This window comes from Fukomys damarensis, unplaced genomic scaffold (assembly GCF_012274545.1).
Source record: "Fukomys damarensis isolate Sample0158 unplaced genomic scaffold, DMR_v1.0_HiC HiC_scaffold_39, whole genome shotgun sequence".
Classification (NCBI taxonomy): domain Eukaryota; kingdom Metazoa; phylum Chordata; class Mammalia; order Rodentia; family Bathyergidae; genus Fukomys; species Fukomys damarensis.
In genome coordinates, this window is record NW_022900951.1 from 106,020,375 (window position 1) to 106,044,628 (window position 24,254).

Here is a 24,254-nt window from a genome sequence, read left to right on the forward strand (position 1 = left end):
GCACAAAGAAACAGACAGCCCTGTGTTTCTAAAACCATTCAAGTCTCCTTCATTAATTGGCTTCCCTCAAAAAGAAAGATTTCTTTATTAAGAAATACCAGAGAGTGAAAAACCCCCAACATGTACATATTTGTAGGCTCACACAAAAGTGCAGAGATTTACATATTAAACCGTATTTAAGTTAGAAAATAGATTTAAAAACAAAATACTATTTTCCCAACAAGGTAAAGAGATTTGGTCAATAGGAAAAGGGGCCTTAGGGAGAAAGGGATGATTGGGTCAGGAAGAATGGAATTTAGCTGCTATAGAATTAGAACCCACCTCTAACACAACCTCACTGGGGGCAGGGTGCAATGTGGGAGACAGTGATCTCAGCAGGGGCCAGCAGGGCTCCGGAGCCAAAGGGACATAAATTCTACCTGCCCCTGGGGGTTTGGGACTACTGCCAGCCTTCCTGGCCTGGGGAAGTGGGTACACAGGAAACATGAGGAATGGTGAGGGAGGGGAGAGCTGGAGAGTGTCAGCTATTGAAAAGATAAAAAAGAATAAGACAGTTTTCCCTAAGGAAAGATCAATTATTATCTCTCCTCTGACCAGAACTCAGACTAGGGATAGTCCAGGCTGGTACAGGGTATGAATGGGACAGATGTTCAGGCCAAAGTCTTAAATACAAAAGGTATATAAAGGAAAAGAAAAGAGCAGGGAGCAAGAGAAAGCAGAAACTAAAAAAAATCATTTTGTAGCAGAGATAAGAGATTTCCATTTTGACCTCTCACATCAAGAAGTACAAGTTTATCGGACTGACCTAAGGATCAGCAGGAGAGTGGTTGCTGTCAGTTGAGGGAGGAGAGCTCCTCTCTGGGCCCAGAGAGATGTGGTAAAACAGAATGGACTGAATACTGACTAGAAAGGGGGTCACAAGAGTGACATGACTGGAAAAATCTAGTAACTTCTAAAGTCTCCAGGCCTGGCCTTATTTTAAACTAACTAAAATCTAACTCTAAGAACCAAAGTGAGAGAACCAGAAAATGAATGGGAAAGTAGAAGCAGGTATGACAGAAATCTGAGTGTGAGTCAATCTCTCTCCCACCCAATCCCCGCCCCCTTACTGAACTCAAATCCTGTGACAAGGAAGAGAGGAATATGTACAGAAAACTCTGGGAGCAGCCAAATTTCACCAACTCTGATTAACTAGAAACAGTGAGATAGGAATTGGTAAGAAGTCTTGAATACAGACTATTTGGAAAGAGATATATACCATCACTTGTAAAAGATTACTAACGATATTTTTCCAAGGAGAGGCCCTGGTAAGCCTGCTTGAATAAGCAAGACCCATTTGCAGTTAACAGTGTCTATCTGCTTAAAACAATACCTTAATAAAGAATTGCTCCCTTAAGTAAGTAAATCCCTCTATCCTGCTGATCTTCTTAACACTGTATATCACTTAAAAGTTCATTCTTCATAGACCGGAATAAGATAAACTTTGGCCCAGAATATAGTATAGATCAATTGAAAATTTGAATTCGGGCTATCTCTCAAACCCAAGAGAACCCTGGAAAATGGATGTATGGGTAGTAATAAACATCCCCTTCCACCCCCTATCCCCCATCCAACACACAAACACATTCACATCCCCAAAACGATTCTAGAAATGGAAGGGGGGCAGATTTAGCTCAGTGGTGCCACCACTTGCCTCGTAAGCACAAGGTCCTGAGTTCAATCACCAGTAACAAAACAAAAGAGAGAGAGAAAGAAAGAAATGGAAGGGGAAGAAACAGGCAGGCAGTTTGCATTAGACACAGTTTAATTGCCTTCAAATAGATTAAAAGTTCTGGTTTACACTCCCTCCCACCCCACCCCACCCCTGTCCCCATAAGTCATCCAGACAGGACCCTGGCTTAGAAAGAGAAAAACAGAGGTGCTCTAGGAAATATAGCCACATATAATACATAAATCTTCTTCCCTGAAATAGTGCAGGTCCTGAGCAGAGCTGACTGGGGGCCACATCCCATCCCCAGATAAAGTGGCTCTGGGACTCTGCCGGTGGAAGTGCTGGAAGAGTGGGGCTTGGAAGAAACCCCTGGTGTGGTTACCAATGCCCGAGGTGGGCCGAGGCCTTGGAGTGGGTTACCCGGAAGGACAGCAGTGCTGGGCTTTCCTCACTCAGCCGAGGCTTAATGGAAGTACTGGTTAGCCTTTTGTATCCTTTTTTTTTTCCTTCTTTTTCTGTGTGTTTGTTTGTTTTTAAGGGACATAGAGGGAGAGAAGAAAGGAGAGGAGAGGAGGAGAAAAGAGGGGAGGGGATGGAAGGGGACGGAAGAGGACAGGAGAGGACAGGAGAGAGGAGAGGAGAGCCTCTCTGTGCCTTGGTTTCCCCATTTGTGCATTCAGAGCCTCTGTAGGCCTCACACAGGGAATCTGAGGGGATAGTGTTTAAGTGAACACTCAGGCTTCCTCTGAGGAAAAAGAACCACCAAAGTGCCAACTTTTATTACTGCCATTCCTGCTCCTAATGGGAGCAAAAGTCAAAAGAAAAAAATTAAAAGGGGCTAATAGGAGGAGAGATGAGGCAGAGAGTGTGAGGGGCTATGCTGTTGGCATCTCGTCAATTCTTATTGAGAATAGCACAGGTATGAAAGTTTCTGGAGACTATGAGAAATGTAAATTGTTATTTCTACTATAACTACTTACATATAGCTAGTGAGGAAAGAGTGGGACTTGGGTGTTACAGAGTGGACAGGGAACAGAAGAGAAGCTACATGAATAAATACAAGTGGTACCTGCCCTATTCCTAAAAGGATTGGCTGGCAATGCTGGCATTTGGTAGCCAGGAGACTCCTCCAACCTCACTCTCTGTCCTCGTTAATTCTGAAGGAGGCAAGAACCCAGTTAGGATAGAGGTCTCTGTGACTACCTCTGGACTCAGGACATTCAGCAGCTTGAGAGGATGTAAGCCAGCCTCAAGAATCTTTATCCCCAGAATGAGACCAATGACCCCAATCATAAGAGCTGGGATCTGGTGGGAGGACATGGAAGTCCAGGGAGACCCTGTGGCTGAGGCCATAGGAAACCAGTTCCACAAACCTAAGAGACACATTTATCCATTTATACAGGTGACTGGCTTCTTCTGCTACTGCCTTGAGTCCAGAGATTTAAAAAAAGATTGCAGCAAAAAATGCCAGTGTGCAATTGGGTGACTAAAGACCAAAGAAAAACATCAAAAGGGACAGCTTACTTGCTCTCTGTCTCAAGTTTATCTTCTCCCCTGGAATTTCTCATAGCCCTAATTAAACAGAAACAAAAGTCTCTTCTGTAGATAAGCTACTTCTCCGCTTCAGCTGCCTCCTGTGGTGGCTCTGGGGGCTCTGGAGGTGGCATCTCTTCCGGAGTGCTGGTGTCCTCCGGCATCTCACTGGAGTTGAGCTGTTCCGTTGGGACCTGAGGGGGAAAAAAAAGATACCAAATTCAGCGCAAAGCTCTCCCTAAAATTTAAATGCAGATAATCATAATTTGTCCTCTGAAGCCCTCGACCACATTGATACTACAAATCTGCAGCTACCAATCACCAAATTAAGACCCAAGACCATATCATCTTCTCAACAGAATGCAGCTGAAACATATTTAGTGCTATCCTTAACTGCTGTTGTGTAAAGATGTTTCCATTATTATTCATGGTGACAATAATAGGGACCACAAATAATTAAACAGCACCCCCTTTACAACAGAAGGTGATAACATACTTGTCTAATGGTTCTCAACCCTATTTTGGCCCTAACATATACATAACACTAGAATAGTGGTTCCAAACCAAAGAAGGTAGGGTATCAAATGGTTTAACAATGTTCTGTAAGTGATTCAAAAATTCTATCCTTTCCCACACTTAACTGAGAATCACTAACCTAGACTGTTGTGATTTGGGACCAGACTAGTCAGAAAAATAATATTGAAAATGATGATAATAATATATAAATGTGTGTTTGCTATACTTTAAAAAGAAACTGTAAAGGGCCAGGGATTTAGCTCAGTGGTTCTGCTGCCTGCCTCACAAGTACAAGGTCCCAAGTTTGATCCCTGGTATCAAAAAGAAAAGAAAAGAAACTTTAAAATTTAGGAAAGGTGAGTAGAAAACAACAAAAAGTATTCATATAAAAACAGGACTCTATTACAAAACAAAGTTTAAACCTACTAAAAATCTATTAGAGCTGGACCTCTAACCCCAGCATTTAAGAAGCTAAGGGAGGAGGATCACTGCGAGTTCTAGGGCAGCCTGGCTACACAATGAGTTCAAGGGCAGCCTGAACAACATAGTGAGACTGTGTCTCAAAAAAACCCTCCAAAAATCTATTAGAACCAATAAACGAGTTCACCAAGGTTTCAGGATATAAGATTAATACACAAAGATCAATTGTGTTTCTATATACTCCTACCAAAAAAATCCAAAAATGAAATTAGGAAAATAATTTCATTCACAATAGCATTAAAAATAATAAAATTCTTATGTATAAATGTAACAAAAAAGTCTAAAATATATTTTAAAAACAACAAAATATTTTTTCAAAATATAAAAAAGACCCAAATGTGGGGACTGCCCTATTGATTATGCCCAAAGCAGGCTGTGAGAAACGCAGGCTGTAAATAGTCAACCCCACTATTGGCTTGTTTATAGAAGAGAGTCTGGCCAAAGCCTACATGCCAGGTCAGAGTGACTCTTATCCAAATTCCATTCCCAGAATTAAAATCTTCTTTACTAAAAAGACAAGGTTAATTATTAACTACAATCTATATTTTGTCTGTTTTGTTCCTAATTCAAGAATGCTTTGTCTCTTCCTTTACAAGCCTTCTCTACATCAGCAACATATCCATAGTAACCCCATGTATCCCCTTTACTCTGAACCTAATGTCACCAATAAATATCAACAGCTTTGGCTGGCCAGGGTCTTTGCTGCTTAGTACTGGCCTTCCTGGCCACCCTCTTTTCTCTTTAACTCTGTCTCTGTGTCTTTCTTCTTGCCTTGTGTCGTAGCACCGAGCAGGAGATTGGGATCTTCTACAGGGATCTTGATACTTAAATAAGTAAAAATATTTTTGTGTTAATTACTTGAAAAATTTAATCTTACAACTTAATCTTGTTCAGATGGTAATATCCCTGGAATTGATCTATAGATACAATGTACTCCCCTAACAAAATTTCAGTTAGCTTCTTTGCATAAACTGATGATATATATGATCCCAGTATTTATATGGAAAATTTTAAAACATACAATAGCCAAAACAATCATGAAAAAGAATAAAGTTTAAGGAGTCATATTTCATAATTTTGAAAGTTACTACAACGTTGAAGTAAATAAGACAGTGTATATAGGCATAAGAACAGACATATTGATCAACACAAAAGAATTGAGAGTCAAGAAACAAATTGTCACATATATAATCAACTGATTTTCAACAAAGGTGCCAAGACAATTCTATGGACAAAAGGATAGTTTGTTCAACAAATGGTACAAAGGCAACTGGATATCCACAAACAAAAGAAAGAATGTGGACCACCTGCCGCACACTATATATAAAAGTTAATTCAAAATGGATTAAAGATATAAATGTAAGAGCTGAAACTATAAAACCCTCACAAGAAAATAGAGGTATAGATCTTCACAACCTTGGATTCAGCAAGGGTTTCTTAGATGTGGTATCACAAGCACAAGCAACAAAAGAGAAAACAAATCAGACTACATCAAAATTTAAAACTTTGGGGCTAAAAAGGATACCATCTAGAAAGTGAAAGGACAACCCATAGAATCGGAGAAAATGTCTGCCAATCATGTATCTATCTGGTAAGGGACTTGTATACAAATCACAAAAAGAATTCATGAAACTCAACAATGAAAAGATAAATAACTCCACTTTAAAAATGGACAAAGGATTTGAATAAACACTTCTCCAAAGAAGATGTACAAAGGGCCAATGCACACATGGAAAGATGAACAACATCATCAGTCGTTAGGGAAATGCAAATCAAAACCACGATAAGATACTACTTCACACCAAGATAGATAAAATCAAAATGTCAGATACTAAGTGTTGCCTAAGATGAAGAGAAGCTGAAATACTTATACACTGCTGCTGGTTACATATAATAGTATAGTTACTTTGGAAATAAGTCCAATAGTTCCTCAAAAGATTAAACATAGGAATTACCATATGACCCAATAATTTCATTCGTATACACACACAAGAGAAATGAAAGTATATGTCCATGCAGAAATTTATACATGAATGTTCATAGTAGCTTATAAAAATCAAAGGCTGGAAACAGTCAAATATTCATCAACTGAGAAATAAACAAAATATAGTACTTGTTCATATAATGCAACATTATTCAGCCATATAAAGGAATGAAGTGTTACTAAATGCTGTAATATAGATGAACATTTTAAATGTTATGCTAAGTGAAAGAAGCCAATCACAAAATACCACATATCATAGAATTTAATTTACATGAAATGTATAAAAGAGGAAAATCTGTAACAAGCAAAAGTAGATTAGTGGTTATCTAGGGATGGGACTGTAGGAGTCAGGGAGAAAGGAAGAGTGACTGCTAATGTGTACAAGGTTTCTTGAGGGGGAGGGGGAAAAACGCTTTTAAATTTATTGTTGTGATGACTGTACAACTCTGTGAATATAGTATACCAAAGAATTGTTTTTAAATGTGGATTCTATGGTATGTGAGTCATATCTCAATAAAGTTAAAGAGTTCAAATAATAATTTTGAAGTATATTTTATAAACTATATCTTGAAAAGGGCAGCTGGGAAAGTTTCCACAACATCTACATATTCCAGTGAAGAAGTCCCTTCCACCAAGGTAACCACATCACTAACTCCAACATGGTCCCCTGTCCCCATCTTTGTTTCTATAATATTTTATGCGCCCCTAAACGAGACACTTTCTTGTCCATCATCCCCATCAGACAATGAGCTTCTTAAGAGGAGAGGCATTCTGTGCCTTGTTCACTGGTATATCCCCAGCACCTAGCACTGTGGCTGGCACAGAGTAGCTGCTCAAAAAAGTACGTCAAAAAATGAGTAAATCTTACCCTATCCCAAGGGCACAATGAGTTCAGGGCAATGTCACCGCAAAAGCAGAGACAGGAAAGCTAGGGAGATTAGGATACAAAATTGCCTAATTATATTGCTAAGCTATAAAGGTAGTCTACACACTGTCTGGCACCTGCTCTCAGCCATAAATAAGGAACACTTACTGGGCTCTGTGGTAAGAGGCTACTACTGGTCTCTTGAGTACTAGGAGGTCGACTTCCACTTTCTTCCAGTGGCAAAATACCTCTTCGATCCAGCACACTAAAGGAGATATGAAAAATCATCAAAGCTTTGTCATTCATTGCTCTACCAACCCAAGCACACTGAACCTTGTTGTGTATATTAGAAAACATAAACCTGTCTTTTAGCAATTTAGCCTGACCCTAGTACATGCTTCCTATCTTCTATTCACTTTTTCTTCCAAAAACCAGTGAATGCTATATTAATCTAGGAACAAACATATAAAATAAGAATGAAAGTTTATCCTTTCAAAATAATCAGCCCAAGGTTGATGGCTCATGTAGAAATGGTACCACATGACAACCCCTAAAAAGACCTATTTGACTCCAATGAGCCACAATCAGAAGAATGCATCAGACCAGGTAACAGGACAAGGTTGGGTGACTATCCCAAGTCCCAGGATCATTTAATCCCTTGAGTACCTGGGGGGCAAAGGGCCACACAGCACTTCACAGCAGTTCTTCACAATGTTGCCATGGCTGTAGGGATTTTGGACACGATTCTTCCCCGTCCATGATCCTTTGATCTGAAAGATAAAAGTCAAAGTTTACAATAACAATCACGCTGAAGAAATTCATGAAGCATAGCATAATGCAAAATTTCAGGAGGTGGATGGGTGGCAGTAGATGCACAACAGCATGAATATACTAAATACCACTGAACTGTACATTTAAAAATGGTTATGTATACAACTAGATTCAGAAAACAATAAAGAACTGCATGCTGTTCTAAAAAATAAAAATAAAAATGGTTAAAATGCCACATCTTTTATCATATATACAGTATTTTATCACAATAAAATATACAAACATAAAAATATTCACAAAACAGAAGAGCAAATTAATGATATATTATCTTTATAAAAATATGTAATGTAGCATTCTGAGGTTCCTCAAAGGACTAAAAATAAAACTACCATATGATCTAGCTATACCACTCCTTGACATATTCCCAAAAGAGTTAAAGTTGGCATACTCTAGAAATAACGGCATACTCATGGTTATTATGGTACAGTTCACAATAGCAATAATTTGAGCCCGGTTTGGTGGCCATCAACATATGAATGGATAAATGGGTGGCATATATATATATATGTATGTATATCATGGAGTATTATTTATCCAGCAAGAACAAAATCATATCATTTGCAATGAAATGAATGGAACTGTTATGTAAAATAAGCCAGACTCAAAAAAGAAAAAATATATATATCCCTAATATGTGAAACCTAAAAACAAAAAATAAATATGACATGAAAGTAGAAATAGTACTAATTATTAGACAAGAGGGAGGGAATAAGAGGGGAAAATAATTTAAGGATGGTTATATGAGGGAAATTGTGAAATGGTTATGTGAGAAATAATTGTGAGGGAAATAATGGGAGGATGGTTATGATCAAAATATTTTATATGCATGTATGAACATTGTTTTAATTTAAAAAATATTGAAAGTATCCCCTAAAATACATAATACATATATAAACAAACATGGGAACAAGTCTAGCCCAGTCTAGAAGTCTATAAATCATACATTAACAAAGGTGATATCAGAAGGTAAAGTTACAGGGATTTATTTTCTGTGTTTTGCTCATCTGTATTTTCTGATTTTCTACAGTGAATGCATAATAATTGGTAACTTTTTTTAAAGCCAGGATTTATTTGGAGCAACTGTCTCTATTCTACGTGTAGATTCATCATGTAGCCTTTAAGGACCTATGAAGAATTAAAGACCTTATATTTACCTAACTTTTCAACCTGTCCTTCCCAGTGCCTTACAGGCATCTAGCTCCACTAAAAAGCAGTCTGCCTTTTCTTCCATGCAGTGCTTTCAAGAATCTCCCATACCAGGCTGCTGCTTATCTGAACCTTCCAGGCTCTGGAGACCCAGTCCTCTAGCACATAACAAGTGAGCAGGCTTTTGGGAGAATATGTAGTGAGAAGAGAAAGGTGACTCACATCTTCATTGGTTGTCTGGTTGAGGGCCACGAGGAAAGTGTGAAATCCAGTCAGTCCCACGACGGACCAGAGTGTGAAGAAGCAAATGAGGACTTCTAGAACAGTGGGGGTAGGTTAAGGAATGTTGAAGAAGCCATACCGGAGAATGTGATTTCTCAGTCCATACAACATGGCTCAAATCAAGCCATCTTTACCTCTTGGAAGGAATGTTACAAAAGCCAAATATCCGTATATAACAATATATAAATTCTAAAATAGATCCTTTATGAAAGGTAAAGGATTTTTGTCTATTCAGTATAAATAAATCTCTGCATCTCTAGTGCATTTAAGTGTTTGACTGTTTATTCATCATTAGCTCTTTGAAGGTGACATTTAAAAGCAGTCAAACTAAACAATGCTGGCCATCACTGACAATGGAAATTCTATGAAAAATAAAGTTTATAAATGAAAAATTAGTGGGAAAATAGAATATAGTTTATAGAAATATCACTGGGCATGGTGGCACATGAATCCCAACAAAAGGATCATTGCAAGTTCAAGACCAGCCTAGGCTACATAGTGAATTAAAGGCCAGTCTGAACCATATAGCAAGACCCTGTCTCAAAAAATATTTTCCTAAATCTCCTTTTCAGAAATGCAGCCACTATACAAAATAAGCCTTAGGGGTAACAGGAAGGAGGGGCTTCCAGTAAATGACGCACAAGGTACAGGAAGGCAAAGTAAAGCTGCCCACTAGAGGAGATAGGGATGAACTTGAGAGAAAGATTTTGGAGGGAGGCAGCTGAAAAAAGGGTAAAAGGAAGATCTCCCTTTAATTCTTGGCCATCTTCCATTCTGGTTGCCATCACTAAGACTAGACTTTTTAATTTTAGGCTTTGGCACACTCTGATGTCTGAAAACTAGATGGTGGGAGAACTGTAGAAAATATGCCGGAAAGTAGTTTAAGGAGACTTCACAGGGACATACTGCCAGGGGAGGATATGTTCCAGGAGTTTCTTTCAATGTCTCCAGGAAGCCAATTTTCAAGGATTCTGTGAAATTGGGAGGAGTAGTAGAGAGAAAATTAGTGACTTTAGTCAAAACTACAAAGTGTCCCACAGCCTACTCGCTTCTTTTCCTCCCAATCCTGTGTTACACACTGGCGGAGAGAAGCTGTCACTCAGGCAAAGGTGAAGAGTCTCACCCCTAAGATGGCAAGCTAGTGATTAAAGAATTCACATTTGCAATACCAGGCAGAAGCCAAGCACTGGGCACCCTTCCATTTCCCAGCCCCAAATACGGGCATGTAGGGGGACAGTAATAGAGGAAAGAAATCAGAAACAGTCAAGAAAAATCTTTTCTCTTCACTTATCTGTGTCCCTCTCTTGTGCAAAATCAAATTCAGAGCTCCTCTCTTCCTAGGAATCTGTCTTGATCAGACCACCCCTTAACTCTGCATGCAACTTGACCTTTCGCTATTGGAATGTATGTGTGTGCTATGTGGTGTGTGCACATGCACACAGGGGGTGTGCACTTCCTACCTCCCAAGTAGATCATAGCTTCTACAAGTAATTTCTTTGGTAAAATCCCTTATACTACCTAGCACAAAGCAGGTCTTCCAGGTGGAAGAGAGGCTACACAGAGCCAAAATACATTTCCAACACTTGGAGTCACCTCAGAAAGCCTCAGTACTCTGAATGATGATCAGTAATTATGCCCCACCACCACACACAGATGGCCAGAGAGAAGGCCAACACACTCAGTAAATAACTACTGGTGGCAAGCTGAGGTTTATAGCCCAGCTCAAGAGCAAACAGTAGTGCTTCTAACCCTCTCGAGGTACCTTCAACAGTGGGCTAAAGTCCCATCAGAAACCCAACCCCTCAAGCTCTCTTCAGGTCTTACCCCACCTCACCCCACCCCACTCAAGTAATAGACACTGCCCTGCATACTCACTCAGAGCCACATAGACGATATTGAAGGCAAACACATAAATTGTGAGGAGGGAGAGAGAAAGGATGAAGAGGTAGAAGTAGCGGTAGTTCCTCTTTCCAACACAGTTCCCCACCCAGGGGCAGTGATGGTCGAAGCGCTCTGTAGGAGAAAGAAAGAATCCAATGCCAAAGCCATCAGAACAAGAGCAACCCGCCAGCCACCTAATCCTAATCCAGAGAACCCAGGGTCAGCACCTACTTTGGTAAAAAAAAAAAAAAAAAAAAAAAAAAAAAAAAAAACGGGTTTCTATTCTTTTGAAAAATGTTCGCATTTGATCCCTACAATCACCTTGGAAGTTAAGCAAAAAGATACTTTTTTTTTTGAGACAGGGTCTGTCTGTGTAGTTCAGGCTGGCCCCTGGACTCACTATGTAGGCCCTGCTGGCCTCAAACTCACAGCAGTCCTTCTGCCTCAGCCTCCCAAGTGTCAGGATTACAGGCGTGCACCACCACGCCTGGCTACATGAACTTTAAAAAATAATTTTACATGTGACAAAAATACTTGAAAGAAAATTAAGGGCCAAGCATGGTGGTACTTGGCAGGAGGATAAATGTGAGTTCAAGGCCAGTCTGGGCTACATAGTAAGGAAAGGAAAGGGAAGGGAGGGGGAAGGAAAGAAGAAAGAAAAGAAAAGAAAAGAAAAGAAAAGAAAAGAAAAGAAAAGAAAAGAAAAGAAAAGAAAAGAAAAGAAAAGAAAAAGAAAAAGAAAGAAAGAAAGAAAACTAAAAAGGAAAAATAATGACAGTGCATATAAATTTGTATCTAACTATATGAAAAGTCCTTACAAAGCAATAAGTAAACACATATACTCCTGCAAGAAAATTGTCAAAGGTTCCTTGAAATTTACTGAAGGTATGTTTTAAATCTCCTCACCAGATACACACACACACACAGTTTTATATATATAATGTGTGACTAATTTTATTGTGGTAATCAAATCATCACATTGTAGTCATTTATTTATTTGTTTGTTTTTGTGGTACAACAGATCAAACTCAGGACCTTGAGCATACCAAGCAGGCACGGCACCACTGAGCTACATCCCTGGCCTGGTAGCCTTTTAATATATAAATTTTTTGTCAATTTTACCTCACTAAAGCTGGAAATAAAAATAAAATATCTACATAAAACAAACAAAAAAGAAAACAGTATAATAACAGTTAATAAATACCATGTAAATAAGATATATTTTGTATATCAAAATAAGAAATAATCATATCCAATGCTAGAAAGAATAGGGCAAAATGGACACTGTAATATACTGCTGAGTATAAACTAAGAGAAGCCGCCCAGAAAGCAATATGGCAGTACATATTAAAAGCCTTAACAAAACTAAAACTCTTTTAGCAGAAAAAATCCATTTTCAGTAATTTCTTATAAGGAAATAGAGATATACCCAGAAACTTAAGTTCAACAGTTTTTATTGAAAATTATATTGTGATTTAAAGGTATAGGAGAATGGGGAAAGGAAATAAGGGAAAGGAAAAAATATGAGGAAAGGAAAAAATGGAAACAAAGTCTTTGTAAATAGGGGAGGGGGGAGGGGGTGAAGGGAGGGCAAGAGAATGGGGGAAAAAATGAGAACCAAAATTTGTCATATAAAGTTACAATATCCCAGCGATGAATGTAACTGTACTGTATACCTAAGATGCACCAATAAACTCAATAAGATAAAAAAAGAAAACTACATTGTGATAAAATATAAATAAAATAATTTGCCATTTTAAACATTTTAATTGTACCACTCACTGTGGCATTTATTTTTTGTAATGTTATACAACCACATTACTATCTATTTTCAGGAACTTTTCATTATTCCAAATAGAAATATTATACCAATTAAGCAGTAATTTTTCACATTCCCCTTCCCCCACCACCTGGCAACGTGTTAATATGAATTCACCTATTGTAGATATTTCATTTAATTACAGTGGTACCTCGGTTCACAACCTCAATTCTCACTATGATTTTGGTTACAGAGCGAACTGGATGAGAACCAAATCAAATTTCCCCACAAGGTCAACATTGAACCCAACCATTGAATTTGATTCAGTTCTCTTCCAACTCAGTTTATAACCAGAATCACAGAAAGAATCAAGTTCATGAACCAATGTAGCACCATATAGTCATACAATATTTGTCCTTTTGTATGTGGCTTCTTTCACATAGCATCTTTTCAAGGTCCATGTCATAACATAATTACACGTTGTAATTCTTTTTTAATGACTGAATTATAATCCATTGTATGCATATGGAATACTACATTTTGTTTAGCTGAACATCTATTGATGGATACCTGGGCTGTTTCTATCTTCTGGCTACTATGAATAATGAGGCTACGAACATCTACGTATAAATACATTTTGAGTCACTGTTTTCAATTCTTCCCAGACTCCAGAACTGTGAGACAATAAATTTCTTTTTATTTATTTATTTATTTTTTGTACCAGGGATCAAACTCAGGTCCTTGCGCTTGCGAGGCAGGTGGCAGAACCACTGAGCTAAATCCCCAGCAAGACAATAAATTTCTGCTATTTAAAACCACCTGGTCTGTGGTGTTTTATTATACTAGCCTGAGCAGATTAATACAGGTATATACTCAAGACAGAAAGGCTGAGTCATATTGCAGCTCTGTAACCAACAGGCAAAATGCAACTTTCAGAAGTTAGATTTCTTTTCTCTAGAGACAAGCACCTTCTCCAAACTTGCTCAGGCCTAGAGTAGTATGACCACCACCCCTTCCTCTCTTCAGCTGCTGGCCTCACGAAGTCAAACTCCAGTTTCGTTTCCACAGGGAAGAGAAGGAGTGGCCAGCAGGTGTTATCTATTGTCTTACTGCATTTCTTTTCCCTTCTGTTCCTTACTATAAAAGGCTCTTGCATACCTGGATACCACAAAATGGTGGTTTGGCCCCTCCATCTCCTCAGAGCTAGCTTCATAAATACTTCCTTTTCACCAAACTATATGGCTTCCTTTGATATGGTCAGCAGCAAGCAAATGGACCTGAGCATATGGACCTAAGTGGCTGGTAACAATTCTGTGTGCAACTTTTGAGGAATCAAAGAATTATTTTCCATAGTGGCTGCACCAGAAATATAAGGTTGCATTTTCTTCACTTGCTTAAGGAAAATAATTATGATTGTAGGGTTAAAACAATAAATAAAATGGAATATTGAATAATGTCTAATGATATGATACTGCTTAAATAAATTAGAATATAACTATTATACAGTCATTAAAATAACATATTCAAAATATTTATTATAGATATAGAAAAAAAGCTCAAAATAGAATTCTAAATTACAAAAGCAGGACTAAGGCCAGGGTTTTCGCCCAGTGGCACCGTGCTCACCTCACAAGCACAAGGTCCTGAGTACAATCCCTGGTACTACAAAAACAACAACAACAAAAACTATCATGTATGGTCCCATTTCACAAATAAAGGACTGGGAAATATAGAGAGTAAGTTTAAGATTAAGTTTTATTTCTTTTTTATACTTCTTATATTTTCTAAAATGAACATATATTTTAATGAATTAAAAAATAATGTTTACAGAACAGTGCACTATGTACTGCTAAACTATAAGGTTATAAGAATGGTACATTAGGGGTGGGGATTTAGCTCAGCGGTTCAGTGGCCTGCCTCGCAAGCGCAAGGACCCAAGTTCAATCCCCGTAAAAAAAAAAAAAAAAGAATGGTACATTTCCTGATTAAAGGGTTATAATATATCTTTTCAGATAAAGGGAAAGAGAGTATAGAAAAGAATGGCATGTGCATGGTTAGGATAATGTCTGGATCCAGAATTACATATCTCCCCTCATTTTAAGCAAATCTGCCATATAAAATCTTTGGGAAAATGTAGACTTACACAGACATGTGTTTTTCATAGTATTTTAAATCACATGCTTTCTGATGATAAAAGTGATATATCCTCTTTGTAGAAAACTTTAAAAAATGTAAAATGAAGGAAATAAAAATCATTCATAATCCCATTACCTGTAGATAACAAACTACAGGTACTCTGGTATGTCTCCTTGCATATTTCTTTATATATTTTATTTTCAAAATATATAAGTAAGATCACATTGTAAATGTAGCATATCTCCTATTTTATATTATTTAGCTTTCTAGTATGAACTTTTCCCATAGTCTACTGTGTGAATGTCCCACAATTTATTTGACCACTCATCCATTGGTGGACTATTGGGTTCTTCCTAAGTTTTCATTTTCATAATAATCCCAAAGTAAACATTTCTACATCTAAATCTTTCAGCACTCCTCCAATTTCTTGGAATAGATTCTCTAGAACAGAAATCACCAGCATCAAAGGTTTACATGCTTTAAGGCTTTTAATAAATCTTATTATTATTGCCTTTCCAAAAGTTTGTTCCAATTTACATTACTACTAGTATAGCATGAAGCATTATCAGGTCCTTGCTCATTTCCTAGACTGAAAAATCATTCTGTTTTATTATGTATTTATCTGATCATTAGTAAAAATGAATATTTTTTCATACTTACCAGACAACTGTACTTCCTGTTTTATGAGCTATCTATAAACTAGAACACTACTTTTTTTTAAAATCAGTATTCATGAGTTCTGTATGTTTAAGAATATTAATATAGAGCCCAGGCATGGTGGCGCATGCTTGTCATCCCAGCACTTGAGAGGCTGAGGCAGGAGGATCACCACAAGTTTGAGGCCAGTCTGGGCTACATAATCAGTTCAGGGCCAGCCTGAGCTACAAAGTGAGACTCTGTGTCAAACAGAAAGAAAGAAAGGAAAGAAAGGAAAGAAAGAAAGAAAGAAAGAAAGAAAGCAAGCAAGCAAGCAAGCAAGCAGGCAAGCAGGCAAGCAGGCAAGCAAGCAAGCATTATTAATACAGAGAGAGAATTCTTTAAGAAACCTTCACCTTAAACTTTCTTCCTGGTCCATTTAAAATGAGTTGTAGGGCCAGGGATTTAGCTCAGTGGCAAAGCACCTGCCTAGCAAGCATGGGGTCCTGAGTTTGATCCCCAGTACCAAAAATATTCAAAAATTAAAAATAGGGTGGGGATTTAGTTCAGTGGTTCCACCACCTACCTTGCAAGCACAAGGCCCCAAGTTCAATTCCAATTACCAAAAAAAAAAATTAAATTAAAATAAATAAATAAGCTGTGACTTACAAAATCCTATCTACATATCAATTTTTGCCATACAGAGCAAGACACATGCCCCCAAACTTTGAGTAAGCAATCAGCTACTAAGAGGAAAGCAGGGTCCTCAGACATGCTACATGACATACAGAATGTCAGAATCACGTCCAGTGATATGAGCCATGTAACACAGGTACCTTTTAAAAAGCACATTTACTACTTGTTTCTGATCTTTCTCATGTTTCAGCATATAGTGGGCAGAGCTTACAATCAAGCCACATATGTACAGATGGAAAAACAGACCCTGATATTATGAACACCTATACTAGCCATGCTTGTAGCAGCAGCAAAGGAAGAAAAAATAAGAGCTCTGACATCAGAACTCTTCCAGCTTTATCTCAAGCTAACTACACAAATTTACGCAGAGGCGCTTCAGTATTTCATCTGTAAAATGGGGATAATATTGATTACAGGATTTTGTTACATGTCTTAAATGACAGAAACAGAAAAGACATAGTATAGTGTAGGGTGTAGTAGAAACTCAATAAATGCTAGCACCTTTCCTCTTAGCAACACTGCCAACATAGGCCTACCTTCCTCAATACTGCCCTCCAGTGGACAAGGATACTCTTCCCCCCATGTAAGGTGAGCCTCGCCTGATGAAAATTTAGATTTCAAAAACAGGTAAAGTTGATTTTCCTGGTTTACCAAAGAGGTTGGGGTTTTTTTCTTCCATTTTAGCTAGATAACATTTAAATTATAATTTGATCCACACAAGTACAGCTAATCGGCTTTTGTTCAGGGATTTCTTTCCTATCTAAATCTACCTGGTTTCCCATAAGAATCTATCTTCTCAGGATGGGGATTTAGCTCAGTGGTGCCACGCCTGCCTCAAAAGCACAAGGTCCTGGATTCAATCCCTGGTACTGGGGGAGGGGGCTCTATCTTCTCACCTCTATTGACTTTTCCCAAGGATCACTAATTACCCTGAGTAATTTCCCCTGGGCAGCAATCCCTTGGTTTTACTCACCCACACAGTTGTCACAGATGCTGCAATGGGAGGCCCGGGGAGGCCGGAAGATCTTGCATGTGTAACAGTATTTCAGTTTCACAATCTGGTTGTTTATCTGGAAATTCTTGATACGAGGGGGTGGTCGCTGACCCTGGGGCACTGCACCATTGGTAGCTTCTGTAAATCATTAAAGACAGTTTAATTCACTACTAGTCATTATTTAAGCCCCAAAGTCTCACAATCTCTCCAAAGGAAGTAGGGGTAGGGCTGGGGATATAGCTCAGTGGTGGAGCACTTGCCTAGCATGCACTAGGCCCTGGGTTCAATGCCCAACACCAAAAAAATTATATAAAAAGCAATGTGGGTCATCAAAGGGTGCCTAGGCCTACTGTCTTCTCCAGGCAAGAATTTCCAGACTAGAATTTCAACATCACATATTGTCTCTCCAAATTACTACTGACTGCTATGCAATTCTGTTATATACATGTGAAAAAGTGTGTCTTCAAGTTTTTTGTCTAGTTACAAAGAAAAACATTCATTTAAAAAATACCAAAAGAAAACATCCAACTTCAGCAATCAGAGAAATAAAAATTAAAATAAGAAGACACCAAGCATAAATAAGGATTAAAATTTATAATTGATATTGTGAAATAGGAAGTAAACACAAAAAGGAGTAGGGGAAGTGGGAGAGATAGGGGAAAGGAAAGAAGGGAAAAGAAAAAACATGGAAACAAAGTCTTCATAGATAAAGAAGGGTGGAGGGGGTAAAGGGAGGGTAGGGAAATGGGAAAAAAATAAGAACCAAGATACATCATGTAAAGGTACAAGATCCTAATGATGAATGAATGTAACTGTACTGTATACCTAAAATGTACCAATAAACTTAATGGGAAAAAAAAACAAGAAGACACCATTTCCACTTGTTATATTAACAAATATTAAAAAGAATAAAAATACTCAATATAGACAAGGGTGAGAAAAGGGCACTCATTCTTTTTCACATACAGCAAAATTCAAACTTTAGTGAATAATTCTGCAAGTTTTGACAAATGTGTTTAGACATGAAACCATTATCACAATCCAGATATAAAATTTTATGTAAAACACTCAGATTGAGTTCTAATTTAGAGTTTATCTCTAAATTTTGCTTCTTGCTTTTTGTGTATGTGTAGTACTGGGGACTGATTACAAGGCCTCCACATTGAATAACACTGCCAGTTCTTTTTGTATTTTTTATTTTGAGACAGGGTCTCACTAAATTGCCAGGCTGGGCTTAAACTTGTGATCCTCCTGCTTTAGGCTCCCATATTGCTGGAATTTAAGAGGTCATTCTTACTGGGGATTTGGCTCAATGGTTCTACTGCCTGCTTCAAAAGCCCAAGGGCCTGAGTTCGATCCCCGGTACCAAAATAAATAAATAAATAAATAAATAATAAAAGGTCATTCTTACACCTTACCAGTCAACAATGTAGAAGCTACCATAATTTTAAATGTATATACTATTTTGTCTAGCAATTCTATAACTGATAGGGACTTATAAAAATTACAAAGAAAAATACAGATGTTTATATGGGATATTTGTCACAGGTCCCTTTTAACAATGAAAAACTAAAAGTAAGTTCCATGTCACAATAGGAAGTTGGTTAAGTAAAATTATGATATATGTGTAAAATGTAATCTAATATGGCCATTTAAAATTATTTAGGCAAGAGGTACAAGACCCCAACAATGAATGTAACTGTACTGTATCCCTAAAATGTACCAAAACTCAATTATGTTCCATGTCACAATAGGAAGTTGGTTAAGTAAAATTATGATATATGTGTAAAATGTAATCTAATATGGCCATTTAAAATTATTTAGGCAAGAGGTACAAGACCCCAACAATGAATGTAACTGTACTGTATCCCTAAAATGTACCAATAAACTCAATTAAAGCTGAAAAAAATAAAATAAAATAAAATTATTTAGGCAAATAAATAGTGACACGGGAAAATACAATATATTAAAAAATAAAAATGTATGCTAAAAATAAATATGTATAAGAGGTTCTTCCCTAGCAAAAGTGAAGTATATGCATGAAAAAAGACTGATGAATAAAAATAAGAATATATGTTTAATATTTAAAAAGTTGGAAAAGCTGGGCACAGAGGCATATGCCTGTAATCCCAGCACTCAGCAGGCAGAAGCAGAAGATTCCCACGAGTTCAAGGCCAGCCTGGACTACATAGCGAGACCCTGTTGCAAAAAAAAAAAGTTGGAAAAAACATAAAATGTAAATAATGAAAGATAAAAATCACCAAGAATCTGTCAACTCAGAGATACTCATATATTTTTAGTATATTTTTTCTCCTCTTAACAGATAGACATTCATGACATTTAAATTTTGAGATCATAAAAATATAATTTTGTACTATGAATTATTTACTTAACATTATACTGAGAACATTTACCCAGATTGGTAATTTTTTCTAAAATATCATTATTAGCCATTTTCCATGATAGGCACATACTGTGATTTATTTAATCATCCTGTATTTAAATTATCTCTGGTTGTTTTGCTATTCAAATGATATTACATGCAAAAATTTAAAACATTATGGACAAAAGCTTAAATCACTTTTGACAATTCAATCTCATTCCCCTCTTCCCTTCCCCAAGAATATATTCATGTGTTAAAATTAATTTCTAAAACAGAAAGAAAAGCATGTTTAAGTCTGAGCAGTAACATATGAAGTTTCTAGCATTAAAATAGCTGTACTCATATTAAAAACAAAAGGAAAAATTAAAATGATACATTAAAAATCGTACAGTAATTTATTTAAAATACCTGATTTTTCCTTTAGCTAATCCCTTAGAGAACCATTAATAACTAGATCAAAGGGTATGAACCCTTAAAGCCCATATTACTTGTTGCCAAACTGCTTCACAGAGAGTGTATGAATTCACATGTCTGCCCATCCGCAGCACATGAGTGCCTGTCTCACTGCACCCTCACCACGCAGTGTAATTCAAAAAAAGAATAATTTTCAATTCACTTTGATTACAAAAATATCTGCCATATGGAACATTTTTCCTTTTTCTGCAGAGTGGGGTAGGTGCTGTGAAATCAAACAATAACAGTGTGTCACAAGTCTTAATAGAATGGGGATAGCTATTCTCTAGAGGGTGATATACAAGTAAGTAAGCACCAGCATGCTACCTTAAATATTCCTCTGCATATGCTTTACAAGAGTGCACCTGGGAGACAAAGCTCAGGGTTCACTCTCCCTAGGAGGTGCTATGAGACAAAGGAATCACATGACTTCTCTCCCATCCATTCTCCACAGCTGAATATAAGCTGACAAAAACTTGCTAATATAAACAAATGTATTAAGTCAAGAACACACTCTTCTAGTAAGAGAAACATGACAAAAATAGAGGTCACAACATGACAACTTAGGTCTAGGTCCCACATCCAGTGATGGGGCAGAGAAGAGCTAACCTTGGTGACAACCTGCTGTGAATGCAAGAGACAAGTCAAGGTACTGCCTTGACCCTCCATATGTAGATGGAAAGGGAACTATAAAAGAATAACCCATATAAAGGAAAAATAGCACTCACAACTCTCCCTCACTATCTTAATTGTTTCCAGTTCTAGTCACAGGTCTTCCCAGAACTCCAGTTGTGCCAACACACCTTCACCTCTGCTTTCTTCCCACTATTCTCAACCTCATCCCCACTCCTATGTAGTTCTAGCTCACATGTACACCAACCAGCTTCTCCTGAGCTCAATTTAAACAGGCTAGAATTTTTTTAAAAAGAAATCCACCACCAAGAAGTTTCAAGGAAACACAGCTAAAATAAACAAAAGAAATACAAAAGCTTAGAAGTCTTTAAAGCAGCCTGAAAGAACTAAAGGTTAGCCACAGATTGGTACTCTGCAGGCATAACTTTGTGCCTTACAAGTTGTGGGTCCCTTTTTATTTTCTGCACTATCTGGCTTGGATGCCAACTGAACCTACTGGGGTGCCATGCTGAAGAATCATTTAGATAGGCATTATTGTGATCTGCTGGATTCCCACTCCCTCCTAGTACTTGCAAAATAGACTTTTTTCCCACTGTGAGCTCCCAGTATAGCCCTTCTCTAGCCCTGGAGCATTCTGCTTCAATTCATAAAGCCATCCTGGCTCCTGGTGGTGTAACAATTTCCATTTCCCCAAAGATTCTTATCCTGAGCCGTAGACTGCACAGTGTTGAACCTCCAATTGCTTCCTTTACCTTTCCTAGAATTCCTATGGTTCCTGGCACCATAGCCGCCCTTCTCACCTTGCATACTTCCCTAAAACAGAAATTCTTGTTTGGGGGGGGGTCCATGAATGTGCTTCAGAAAATCTATGGAACCCTAAACTTACAACCAAAATTGTGTGCAAGTGTATGGATATAAAATACAGAGTCTACCAAAATATGCATACATACTTCAGGAAAAGAAAAATAATATGCTTTTCAACTGATGTGTTACCCTCATATAGAGGATCCTAGAGGATGCTGTATATCTTAGAAAACCCACTACATTGCTGACCCTTAGAGAAGAAATTAGAAATGCATGTGCAGCAATCTCAGTGGCCAAGGTTACCCAAGAAGCAGTTCACCAAACTAATAATATGTCTAGAAGCTAACTGCTACCACTACAAGCACCTCTTGTAAATATAGAGGCCAAAGATAATTTGTAAATCTTATAAAGTCTCAATAAGTTTAGTATTAAAATTTTTAAATATTTATACAATTTTTTCTTTTCCTAAAGTATATATACATTTTTTGGTAGACTCTGTATTTTGGGGTAAGTTTACAGTTTTTGTCAAAAAACAAATGTGTTGGTGATCTACTAAAAAAAAAAACTCTCATTGAGACAATATAGCCAGACCTTGGTAACAAATCTGTCCTGTAATGCAAATGAACACAAGATAAAGCATATGACTTTAGAATCTTGTTACACCTGTCTTAATCAAATTCACAGTATGGCCCTAATATCAGATTCCAGATCTCAGAGAGAAAAGGCTAGACCAGTAGATTGTAAATCTGTAACTACTATTATGATTCCATCCCCTTATTGAAAAGGGCTGCCCATGGCATGGTAGTTTGCCAGGTGGTTGGGGACTCACCTATCTCCATTTCTATGAAAGCTGCTTCATCTGGTAGAGCCCGAGGAATCACTCCAGGGTCACTGAAACTGGTCCTCAACAGTGTGGCCATGGAGAAAAGGAAGAGCATAGCAGCAAACACAGGAATTGCAGGAGACAGCTGAACAGCCAGGTAGCGACACCTGCAAAAAGCAAGCAATTTATCATTTAATTATACCAGTGGTGGTGAACCTACTGCATGCATGTTATTTTTCTTTTAAGACAAAAGATGATAATGTATGAGTTGTTTTCTCTAAATTAAAACCTCAGTATTCATTTTTAATTGTGGTGTTGGTACTTTGTGATAAGTAAGTGGGTTTGGGGTTGCAGTTTGGGCACTCATCTTTAAAAGGTTTGCCATCACTAAATTATACCTATCCCGCATTGATCTCAAACTGTTACAAGTATTTTACTCTGGTTCCACAATAAACTTAGCAGTACCCTAAGAACAGGAACCATGTAACTTACCTCTCTTGAATTACCCCAAACATGTAACACATGGTTTTGTACATAAGTTCAACAAATAACTGATTGATGCCACCTATAACATACAAAGATAGTCTCAAGGGACCTCCCTTATTCCCTGAGGCTTCCTATAAGCCTCCTGCAAGCCACATTTCTTCTGCTTCAGGAAAGATTTACATCTGCTATGCTAAGGACCAAGAAGTAACTGAGCCTAGATTTACAAGCACCACACGTTGATCTCACTGTATAGGACTGACCAGAGCTTTTCATATCCACTCATCTGGCATTAGGGCTGAGCTTGATGAAGACAAAAGAAGAAAAAAAAAGGACCAATCAGGAAACAGACTCAGTGTCAGAGGGTATTTCCAGTGAAAACCCTTAGGGCTGCCGAATGACTCTGCAACATCCATTCCTCTTCTCTCCTAGATTAGCTCAACTAGCAGGTGAGTAATAATCATCAGCAAGGGAATAAGAAAATTGTATCCTTAGCCAGGTGTAGTGGCATACACCTGTCATCCCAGCACTCGGAAGGCAGAGGCAGGAGGATGGCCACAAACTCAAGGCCAGCCTGTGTTATACACTGAGTTCAAAGGCAGCCTGGGCTACACAGTAAGACCCTGTTTCAAAAAAACACAAAAAAATTATATCCCATTTGTAACCCTTCCCAACATCATGTTCACTCTCCTCGCTCCCCATACTGTAACTCTTCTTCTCTGTATATCCCAAGTGTACTCATCTTTCAGGTCCTGGCGACATCACTGTTATCTCTGCAATTATAATTTACACAGTGTTCCCCATATGCCAGGCACTGTACTAAGCTCTTTAAATTAATTTTCTCATCTAATTCTCACACTAAATCTACGAGGTAACTTCCCTTACACCAGTTTGACAAATGAACAATCTGCGACGACTAAGAGAAGTCTTACCTTCTCCAAAAGACCTATGCTAAGCTACAATAATCTCTCCCTTCTCCACCTCCAGAGTATTGTATTATTTCCTAGCTATTTCTTAGTAGGTTGACTGTATCTCCTTCAAATGGATTTCATAAGAGAAAGAAACTACTGTTCAGTGCCACGCCTGCCTGGCAAGTGCAAGGCCATGAGTTCAATTCCTGGTACCAAAAGTGGGGGGCAGGGATGTAGTTTGGCAGCACAGAGCCTGCCTGCCTGGCAAGTGTGAAGCCCTGAGTTCAATTCCCAGTACCAGAGAGAGAGAGAGA

The 24,254-nt window shown here is 37.9% G+C and overlaps 1 protein-coding gene across 4 annotated transcripts in view; it reads right to left on the reverse strand.

Annotated features, from left to right (window-relative positions):
- Positions 1-2,850: 2,850 nt before the first annotated feature.
- The window catches only part of Zdhhc9 (zinc finger DHHC-type palmitoyltransferase 9), a 34,395-nt gene continuing 12,991 nt past the window's right edge, over positions 2,851-24,254 (reverse strand). The window contains exons 3-11 of one of the 4 annotated variants that reach the window (XM_010608007.3): positions 22,553-22,713; positions 17,430-17,588; positions 11,224-11,361; positions 10,271-10,319; positions 9,289-9,391; positions 7,756-7,859; positions 7,258-7,354; positions 5,012-5,064; positions 2,851-3,438 (exon numbers count right to left, since the gene is read on the reverse strand). In XM_010608007.3, the coding sequence (XP_010606309.1) occupies positions 3,288-3,438; positions 5,012-5,064; positions 7,258-7,354; positions 7,756-7,859; positions 9,289-9,391; positions 10,271-10,319; positions 11,224-11,361; positions 17,430-17,588; positions 22,553-22,713 (1,015 nt within the window). In that variant the 3' untranslated portion in view covers positions 2,851-3,287. The remainder of the gene's footprint in view (positions 3,439-5,011; positions 5,065-7,257; positions 7,355-7,755; positions 7,860-9,288; positions 9,392-10,270; positions 10,320-11,223; positions 11,362-17,429; positions 17,589-22,552; positions 22,714-24,254) is intronic. The other 3 variants (XM_010608008.3, XM_010608009.3, XM_010608010.3) reach the window with 3 other exon arrangements.